We start from the raw sequence: 10,672 nt of genomic DNA on the forward strand, positions 1-10,672 counted from the left end.
TATAGGCTGTGTACATACTTATTGCAAGTTCTGTTTGTGCAGGTGCTGTTTTATCACAGTCAGCTGAGCTATGACTTTGCTGAGCTCCATGGCTCTGCTGACCTTTACAGACCACAACTGGTAAACCTGTCTTACTTCTCTGCAGTGTCCCAATCAGACACTGACTCACTGGGATCTGTTGTTCCAGTCTGACATCCGAGATTGTTGACACATCAAACAGTGGGACAATGTAGCGGTGGACGCATTGTGTCAGGCTCTCTAAGAATGCTTCCTTTTTATATTTATTTACCCTTACTTTCTATTTATTTACCCTTTTCTTCCTTGTTCTCTCTCTTTCTTCCATAAACAAGCTTCCAGGATTTTGCTGTTGAGGATGTGTGTTTTGTAGGTCCTCTGGGTGGAGCTGAGGTGTCATCAGCGTAACTGGACACCTGACTGGTTTTTCTTTCTAGCCCGTCTGCCCCGGATCCTAGTATGCAGACCTCTCCACCACACATCAAGCTGTGCATACTCTGGTTTTGATGCATATTGATAACATTATCATCCAATGTACTCACACTTTAATAAACTACTAATACTGACCTCAACAGTTCATTATTGTAAATGTATGTGTGCGTCTCACTTGTTTGTTATGGCCTAATACTATTACTATGAGATATTGGTTGTAGTGTGATAGTGTATTTTATTTTGTTTTCTTATAAAAACATCAAAATTAATTCATGATAATTCAAAATGATAAACGCATTAACTGTGCAATAGTGTATACTGTGTATGCACCTTGAATGTGCCGTCATGTGCAATTAAATCTGCAACTACTGCTCTATCTATATTTATTACTGCCATTTTTATATTCTTTTTTTTTTTTTTTTTTTTTTAATCCAGTGTCTTTTATGTATCTCATTGTATGTTGTTTTATGTATATTGTCTGTTGCTGTTTCTATGTATTATTAACCACTGGTTAATTTCATTGTACTGCTGTGCAATGGCAATAAAGGCATTGAATTGAGTGTAATATTATTAATATGAATTATATTGGCTATTTAAATGTTGTGATATCGATTTTCATGCTAATACATTTTATTATATGCTATGAGAAACTGTACAGTGATTATGTAATTGCTTTACAATGCAGGTCTAACCGGCTGTTTCAGAATGTACACACCAGATCTGCTGAGCTTGTTCAAACAAAAACTCCACACACACATATTTGTACTCACTGAACAAACATACAAACTTAAACCTAATACCAAGCTTAACCCTAAACTTAGTGTTCACCCTTAACGGGCCCTTTGAAGTGACGAGCAGACAGCATGTCCCCGTATTGTCACTCTAAAGTCTGAAACTTGTCCACACAGAGACAGAAGTGCGAGAGCGCAAACACTCCCGAGTCACGAGCAAACATGTCCTCCAGCTCCTTCAACATGTTTTTACCAGTCTATACACCACCTACAGATGGAGAAGGTGGATAAACAAGGCAGTGAGGTGGGGTCCATGTGTGTTTTGGACATCTTTTCAGTGAAGACAGACTGTTATGGTAGAACATGGAGGTTTATTATCTGCCCAGAGAGCCAGAAAACAACCAGTACTCATACACTCCTACACACAGAAAGTCAGTGCCCGGGTTTCACTGGAGCCAATCTGATTAAATACAGATAAGAATATGCATGATGTGAACTCAATATAAAATTAAAAAAATAAAAAATAAAAATAAACATTAAGGTCTTAAAAATAGATTTCCCTCTGCAAACAGTCTATGTAATAGTGCAGGATCTTAGGCTGTGCAATGTAAGTTTAGTGTCTATACATATAGAATATTACCCACCTGTTATCATACATTAACTTGTACATACATATATAGAATTGTGTCAAACTTTTAATAAATTAATAAAAATTCAGACATAAAAAGCCAACACCTCCAACTGTGAAATATATTTAATATGCAGTGAGTAAACTTTGTCCAATGGCATCAAAAATACTTTCTACTTATAGAGAAACAAATGACAGTAAACTTCAGACCAGAATAATTTACAGTTTAAAACACACTAGATTTATCCTGGTGGTGAATGTTAAAGGTCACGTCTCTGACATTGACAAATTGTCCAGTCTGGTTTTTGTCAGAGTCGTGTTTAAGTCATGTGATGTGTTCAAGTGTTAGTGAAAGCTTAAAAGGATCTGAGCATTGGCAGCAGGCTTTCCATCTATAAGCTATGTTGAAAAATCAAACCTGGGAAACAAATATTAAACACATGTGGAACTCCAGCAGGATCATTAGAGTTAAATATTTGAATAATTTGAAAATGAGCTGTGTGCAGTCTCTGATGTCAAATCTTCACTGGAGCACTTGAACACAGCACACTACCATGCTGTAATAACACTACAAAAAGATGGAGACAATAACATGAATAACACAAACACCTGACAGGAAAGTGCAATCGAATTCAACACCATATCACGCTAAGTGCTTATTTCCTAAGTTTTGTCCATCGGCGCCATAAATAACAAAAACATTTTACTCAAAGTTATTAGCTGAGCTCTGAGAACATGCTGACAACACAGTTTCACCAACAGATTATCCAGATTACCTAAAAACATTATCTGAGAGGTAAAAGCGAACACTAAAGCACCTGAAATATCAGTAAAAATCTCTCATTGCTAATGAAAAGTGTGTGCACACAACTATGGAGAACACATCAACTCAAAGTCGTAAAAGGAAAGGTTCTCTGAACTGTGGTTGGTGTTTACCAGCACTTAGTGTAACTATTTCCCCATTCACTAACCTGTTTACATTGTTGCTAACATGTTTGAATGGCTTTTGGCCTGTCTGGTTTCTTTTCAGTGATGTGACTGTGCTCCTGGATATCAACTGGTGAACGCAGCTGATATTATTGATAGAAGTTATTATTGATAGAAATGATGGACAAAACTTAGAAAACAATAAGTTGTAACTATCCTTTAAAAAAATGCCCCCCACAACCATAAAAACACCTCTCACTCAGTGTCAATAACAAAAACTTGAAAATGTCCCCAACATTTATTGAACTGTACAGGTGTTGATGTTATTTTTCTCCACTATCTACCCAGGTTTCAGTGGTTTGCAAGGTAATTTTCATACAGATGAAAGAAAGGAATTGATGGAATGTAAAGTACTCATTCACAGATCAGATGTATAGTGTCGTCTCTGTTGCTGCATGTGGCCACGGGGGCTCGTAAACTTCCTCCTGCTGCTGCTGCTGCTTTTTTAAATACAATGATGTCATCAGATTGTGGTTGACGGTTGAAAAGCCATCCGCTCTGCCAAGTGCCTGCAAATCACCCTTTTGCTTTAAGCTATCACATGTCTCATATCCAGCAATCTTTGTAATTAAATCTTTTCTTTGGCATTCACATTCGCTGAAACTGAAAGCTCAGTCGCAGAATCAAGTGCTCCCTGCGGTTATTTGTACTGCGCCTGAGCTTTTTGGCCGAGAAGGAAGAATACCTTTTTTAATATGAAGTCAGAAAAACCACACACGTACTCAGTTTGTGGCTTTGGGCTGTTTGAAAACTCTGTTCATCCATACCTGACAAAGTACTAAGTGTGTAGAGTGTATGACTACTGTCAGAAAGGCAACATCAGCTATGAGAATCTTGCTCTTTTTAAACTGATGACTGTATAACTCCTGAAATGTAATCATGGGTATTTGCTGAGTTATGCTGTTTACTGTTCATAAAACCAAGCAGTGAGAACATCAGGTCAGGTTAAAAAAACCTGAAAAATCAAGAAAATGTTAAGTTGTGAACTGTAGGTATGCTGAGGCTGATGTTCTGACAGCATTCCACTCATGTTCCTGTCAGAAAGTGCTCGTTGCTAGCACGTCCTGTTTAAGACTAATAGCTTTTGCTTCTATAAGTGCAATGGTGTGTCATGAAAGCTCAAAACAGGTGGTGCTAGTAGCTTGGTGACATAGCTGGCATAGCTACTGGCAGGGCCAGCTGTGAGCTACTGTAGCTGCCGAACTAACTGGTAACATGCTAGCTAGCTTGGTTATCCTAATGCTAACCACCACTTTGTTTCCAGACTCCCCAAATTTTAACTGTAGGGATCAAATTCATGCAGATTGACTTCATATCATTTAGTTTTAAACTACAATTGTGACGCTGTACAGTAGCATACATGTCGTTTATGAGTTTACCATAATGGCAGGGGAAGATGTCACTGTCAATAATCAGCCTGTGGAGCACAGAAGGCAGATGATTAGCCTCTTCTTGACTATGGTCATGTTGTGGTTAGACCCGGTTCAAGTTTAAACCTCCTTTGTGTTTGCAAAACCCACTGGCTGGCTAACAGCCGCTCAGTCGATCCAGCCTGGTTGCAGAATTCTATAGAAACCTCAGTAATGTCCATCAGTTGAAATTTTAAATTGAGGATTCAGAAAGATGTCCGTGAATACGACGCAACGTTTTGTGTTTGAGGAGCGCCGCAATTGACGTAGACCTTTTGACCTTTGCCGTGCCTGCAATGGTCAGTGGCCTGTCTCCTGAAGCAGAAGAAAAGTGATGCCGCCGCCGCCGCCGATGCTGCTGCGGTTCCAAGCTGTGGTCCGCTTTCCGAGCTCCTGCCCCCTCTCCTAAACTGGCCCGCGCTGGTGCTCCCAGCAGCTGGAAGATGTCCGGTGACATAGTGTGGCTCAGGTACTGCCACGGCTTCTTTCCTGCTGTGTCCCTCAGTTTCAAGTCAGCGCTGAACTTTTTAACCAGCAACCGCATGATGTTCTTGTGGCCGTGGATAGCAGCGATGTGGAGAGGTGTGTGGCCACACGATGACCTGGCGTTTATGTCCAAGGTCAAACCGGCCTTTTCTACTCCATACCTGAAACCACAACCAACGACAGTGGATGAGTGCCTGGTTGCATAAAGTATCAGAGCATAAATACATTTGATGTCCTTAGAAATTACTTGGAAAGTAGAGTAAGTACCCTCTCGGAATTCATTCAGATCTGTTTTCCGCACAATGAAAACATTTAGTAATGAAAATGAGAAAACAATTTAGGGAACAACAGGTAATCTTAGATAATCTAAAGTGGTGGCAGTTGGTTTTTAACCACATTAGCCCATTGGTCCAACTCTTTCCAGAGTGAAATATCTGACATTCATGGTTCCAAGAGGATGAATTGAGTGACTTTTCCTCTAGTGTGACTTGCAGTTCAACATTTCTACATATCCCATAGCAGTTACTAGGCTCCCAGTCAGGAAAAAGTCCAGTACACAACATCCCATACAATGGTGAATTGTAGTTTTTGCACTTTGACTTTTGTATGTATTAAACAAACAAGATAACACGCTCATCAGTGAGCTTTTGAGTTGCCTGTACGCTGATTGTTGCTTTTAGAAAAAGAAGGTCTAGCCGTTTCTCATTTCCAGTCTCTATGCTAAGCTAAGCCAACCAGCTGTTGGCTGTACATAACAGCTAACCCAAAAAGTGAATAAGCTTTTGCCTGGGACAAAGTCATGTTTGGGACCGAGTAGCCTAGTTGCCCTTTTACACAATGTTTGCCTACAAGCAAGCTACTCACTAGCTTATGTGTTTTTAAACTGTCTTAAGTGTTGAAGCCCCCAGCAAGATGAGATGTGGTTGAGGCAGTGTTGCACAGTTAATTCACTTCTGGTGGGTCTTCAGTGTTAGACTGATAGCAGTTGAGCTAAGTCTAACAATGTAGAGCTCAGCCTGACAGACCATCATACAGAGGAAAAACACTTTTGATGTACAATACCAAAGTGGAAAGAACAAACAACATATTCTTCAGGTGCATTCAGACAGAAACCAAAAGCAATTTCTTCTTGCATCACTGAACTGACCTCAGGGACAATGTACTGACTCTAGAGATGTTTACTGTAGCAAGTAAAATATGGAGCAACTGTGTAGTGTAATGGTGTATTGTGTTCAGCTCAGCCTCTGACTGAACACACCAAGAATTTCAGGTGTGGAGTAACCAGTTCCTTTTGCTATTTCCCATCATCCTCTCTCCTTTTTCATATTGTCTCTGTATGTCTATGTAGTAGATAAATAAAGTGAAGTTTCTCACTTTAGATGATATATTTTCAAATTTGCCACTGAGATTTCTTGAATACAAGTAGAGATTATGACCTGATGGTGGCACTAGGTAAAAGGTGAGCACATCAGAAAGGACACTGAAGATCATGCTGCAGGGACCATGAATATCCACAGCACACTTCTTGAAAATGTGACAAATATTGACACTCACTCATATTTCACTGTGGACGTTTCTGTTGGACAAATCTACAAACAAACCTCATCGTACTCAGGCTGCTAGTGGGTCTAAAATCCCCAAATTGACATCCCCAAATCTTTTTTGAGGCTGACACCATGAAGTAAACATCAGAAACTTGTAAACAGTTCAGATATTCCCACAAAACTATCCGAACTATGTCTTAGTGTATAAAGCTGATGAAGCAAACTGCTGGCAACGTACCATAAGGTATTGAGGACTCTGTGGTCACCGTGTTTGGCAATCCAGTGCAGCATGGTGAAGCCGGAGATGAAATCTCGTTTGTTGAGTAGAGACGAGTCCTCTCTGAACAGGGTGTAGATGTCGGGCCAGGCGCCTGCTGCCCCCTTCACCACCCACATGTGCTCCCTGTGCTCCAGAGGAACCAGTGACTGATGACAAGAACAAATATCAGTTTATTTAAATTCTCTCATGGGAATCAATTAAGTGTTGTTGTATTGTATGCTTTAAAATAAGAATAAGAGCAACAAAAGAGCAAATTATTTTGTTTCAGAAAATGTTTTTTTAAATGTAGCCAAATGTAGTGATACAGACACAAAAGGGTAATAAGCATGTATGCAGTTGGACAGTAATTAAATGACAGAAACAATGTCATATTGTAAATAATCCTAATTTACATGTTGAATCAATATTTGTCATATCTATGGTTTCCACACATTCAAATTTCCTTATAAATCATTTGCAAGTGATTATACATTAGAGAGTGTACTGTAGGTTTAAATGAGACATTTAAAAAGAAACACCTGTGCAGTGTACAAGTCTCACCTGTTTATTGGGGCCTTCTTGTAGAGCACCAGAGGTGGCGTTGGACTGACGTCTCCTACCTCCCTTCCCCTCCTCCCCCTCGTCCAAGTCGGCGAGGCTCTGGCAACGAGGCGGAGTGGAACAGGACGACAGCGAGGAGGACGACAGATTGCAGTGAAGGCTGAGCGAGGACGAGATCAGGTGGAGGCGGTTCAGCCGAGCTGCTTCGTTTCCTCCTCCTCCCCTCGCCTCCTCGTCGAGCAGCTGGTCGAGGTTGGCGCCCAGGCTGCGACACATCCGGCTCCTCAGCTTGCTACTGAGCCGCCTGGCCACCGCCGGGTGCTTCCGCACTGGAGGGGAAGAGCCTGAGCCATCGCTTGACTCTGCGTCATCGAGATATCCTGTTGGGTGGAGTAAAAGCATCAGACAGCTTTTATGGCTGACTCAACATATAAAATATTATGAGTATTCTTAGTTGAACAGTGAAGTCTTGGTCAAAAGACTAACAGAGTCCAACAAACTTTAGCTCTAACCTGTGGAGCCGTGCCATAGCAACACTTTGGGTGTAGAATGCTGGTTGACATGGAGATGGTCAGTGGAATGATGCAGTGGAGACACCCGGGCTGTGGGCTCCTGGTCATTAAGAAGATTCCCTGTAGAGTGATGCCATGTCTTTGTGGTTTTACTCTCAGCTCGATATGTCACGGACTCAAGTTTAGTCGCTTTGGCTCGCTGGAGTACTTCCTGAACTTTACCCTCAGTCTCACCTGTCCACACAGCAGAGTTAAAAACACAATTTACATTTTATTCAATTTTTTACACTAATGTTTGTTTTCTTCTCTCTGTGGCAATACAACAGTAAAATGCATATTAGATGCAGTAGATGATGTAACACTCCCCACAGTCTTTGACTGACAGGTGAGGGGAGGACCCATGCAGAAACTTAATACCTGATACCAATCTGTCAAGTAACAAAAGTTACATTTACTTCCTGTTTGACCAAACAGTTCCTGATTTAAATCAAAATTTTGTTGTTGTTTTTTTTAAACATTATTGTACGACTCCTTGTGTTCAAACATCATTAAACATTTGCCGGTCACTGTAGTTTTTAGCAAGCATCAAAAAAACAGGAGGAAACAGTGCATTTATATAGGGACTATTTTTAGCTGCGGATTAATACGCATTTTGTGCTCTATTGAGTATTTCTGGCAGCAGGACGATGTGGTGGGATTGAGTCATAATAAACTACAATAATTGTGTGCATGGTAATGTAGGAACATGTCACCCAGTGCAACAGTGTGACTCACTGATGTGTTATTAATAGTTTTTTGGAAATGATGGAGGTCTAAGGCACAGAAGTAGAAGATATCAGGCTTTGGATTCACAGACAATATTTGTTAGTAAGAGCAATTCGATCAGTTGTTTTTTGGTCTTTTCATGGGATTTGTTGACAATAAGAAAAAAAAAAATAATCCCCAGACTTAACATTTAATTGTATCTTACAAATTGCTGCTGTACCTGCTCTGGGCTCCAGATCCTCGGAGCTGCTGTTCCACCCTGATCCTCTGGGGGAGTCAGAGGGCGGACAGTCACTCTTGAAGCCGGCATCAGATGAGGGAGAGAAGACACTGCTGTAACTAGACCACAGCCACGATTTTTGATCTTGACTCGACCCATTCCTGGCCTCTAGCTGCACATCTGCAGAGGGCGAGTATTGGTGGTCCGGGTGGTGGTGGTGCGGTGGCACCTCCTCAGCTCGGTCTGGAGACGGGATGTAGCGCTGTGCCTCTAAAGGCAAGCTACGTCGGGTGGACATCGTGTCCCCCGGGACAGACGCAGCTTCTGGCCCTGCCCACTGCCCTCTTATCTCCGCCCCTGACTGTACGCTCCCTCCTGGGCCACGAGGGAGCAGTGTTCCCCCTCCCACACCCTGGATGATAATTTTTGGTGGGTTGGGTGAGGAGGAGACGACAGAGGGAGGCGCAGGCTGGTCTATGATGCATGGTGAGGAGGCAGAGATGACCCTCTGTGAGTGCCCCAGTGGAGCGCCCAGGGACCACGCTGAGCCCTGCATCATCGGGACCTCCTCCTGTTGCTCCTCATCGTCATCGTAAGAGACAGCAGTTTTGTAGCTCTGCCTGAATCTGGTGCGGCGTGGGGCCACCAGAGCATGAGGAGAGGGGTCCTGATGAAGACCTCCCTGAGGCTGTAGACTGGCCTCCCTCCTTTTGACGGTTTCTGGGCCTGGGACCTGCTGGCTGGCATGAGGAACAGGGTCATGATGAAGACCTCCCTGAGGCTGTAGACTGGCCTCCCTTCTTTTGACTGTTTCTGGGCCTGGGACCTGCTGGCTGGCATGAGGAACAGGGTCCTGATGAAGACCTCCCTTAGGCTGTAGACTGGCATCCCTCCCTTTGAGGGTCTCTGGGCCTGGGACCTGCTGGCTGGTTGTTCCATGATGTCTGAAAGCAGGTGGACCAAACCCCACCTTATTATTCTGTCCCACCTTCACGAGCTGGTCCTGGGCTGAAGTCTCTGGCAGACTGGGGGTCTTCAGCTCTGTCCTCTCTGGGATCTGAGTGTGACCCACCAGCTGATCAGATGCTGGTCCAGCAGACAGTTCAGGTGTGCTGATCAGCTGTTGCTGCTGTTTCAGGTTCAGATTAGTTTCCACATTGTTGTTGTTGTTGTTCAGCAAGAGCCCAGCTGCAGGTAGGATTGTTTTGGCGGTACCTCCCAGCGGGGCGGGGGTTGTGTCCTCCCTCAGATGTGCTTTCTGCCGAGGATTCTCTCTGCTCACAGCCGATTTAGGGTTGCTATTCTCCGGGGAGAGTTCAGCGTTCTTCCGGGCGGGCAATCGCGCTTGTCCGGAAGAAACCACACCACCTCCTCCCGGGACATGTCCTCTAAATTTCTTCCTGAGAATGACGTAATTGACGCCGTCCTCCTGTTTGACTGTGGCCACCGAGTTGACGAACTTTTTGAAGAGATCGCGGTTCCGAATCGGCTCCGCATGATCCCGCAGGAAGGGTCTGAAGTGCAGAAGCAGATCCGAGTTCTTCACCGTGCCTCCTCTGCTCTGGAGGAAATGCAACACCGAGTCCTGAGTGAAATCTGTGCTCATTGTGCTCTCTACTTCTGTCTCACACTCTTTCTCTGTTAGTCTCAAAGGTCGACTAGTTTCAGTGAGACTGCAGTGAAGCTCCTCCTTCCTCAGGTATTTAACCCTCACCTGTTGCATTCCTGCAGGTGTCCCAGCCTGTCTGATGATGTATAATACAAATAACAGCACTTTGATTGTAAACTATATTCTGAGTTGCCTATAGATGGGAAATAAAAGTGAACACATGAAACAGTTTGGGCTCTTTTTTTTTTTCATCTGTGAAAGAAGTTAACGTTGGACACTTGAAAATGTCATTGGTAAAACAAATCAGTGGTAAATCATTACAGAATAATCCTTAGTTCCATTAAAAACGAATTATCAGATTGAATTCCACCACACACAAAACAACAGGAAGCTTTTCATACATGCTGATCGAGTAGTCTATCTAGTGTTCTTTTGGTTTTTAACTATGTTTTAATGTTTCCTTGCAAATTGATCCCAAAACTGCAATATTGAGTAATCCCTGAAGATTGTAGAC

At 42.8% G+C, this 10,672-nt stretch overlaps 1 protein-coding gene across 1 annotated transcript; it reads right to left on the reverse strand.

Annotated features, from left to right (window-relative positions):
* Positions 1–1,917: 1,917 nt before the first annotated feature.
* On the reverse strand, positions 1,918–10,203 carry LOC133995261 (uncharacterized). The gene is made up of 5 exons (XM_062434599.1): positions 8,550–10,203; positions 7,565–7,798; positions 7,053–7,432; positions 6,471–6,658; positions 1,918–4,849 (listed from the first exon to the last, which is right to left on the reverse strand). The coding sequence occupies exons 1-5, from the start codon at positions 10,153–10,155 to the stop codon at positions 4,396–4,398; spliced, it is 2,862 nt and encodes a 953-aa protein (XP_062290583.1). The 5' UTR covers positions 10,156–10,203; the 3' UTR covers positions 1,918–4,395.
* Positions 10,204–10,672: the final 469 nt, after the last annotated feature.

The sequence above is a fragment of the Scomber scombrus genome, chromosome 15 (genome assembly GCF_963691925.1).
Source record: "Scomber scombrus chromosome 15, fScoSco1.1, whole genome shotgun sequence".
Taxonomy (NCBI): Eukaryota; Metazoa; Chordata; class Actinopteri; order Scombriformes; family Scombridae; genus Scomber; species Scomber scombrus.

Coding starts and splice junctions, on each gene's coding strand:
- LOC133995261 (XM_062434599.1), bottom strand. CDS start 10,155: ATGAGCACAGATTTCACTCAGGACTCGGTGTTGCATTTCCTCCAGAGC. Junction 7,433..7,564: donor GCTATGGCACGGCTCCACAG/GTTAGAGCTAAA, acceptor TCCACCCAACAG/GATATCTCGATGACGCAGAG. Junction 6,659..7,052: donor AAGAAGGCCCCAATAAACAG/GTGAGACTTGTA, acceptor TCTTGTCATCAG/TCACTGGTTCCTCTGGAGCA.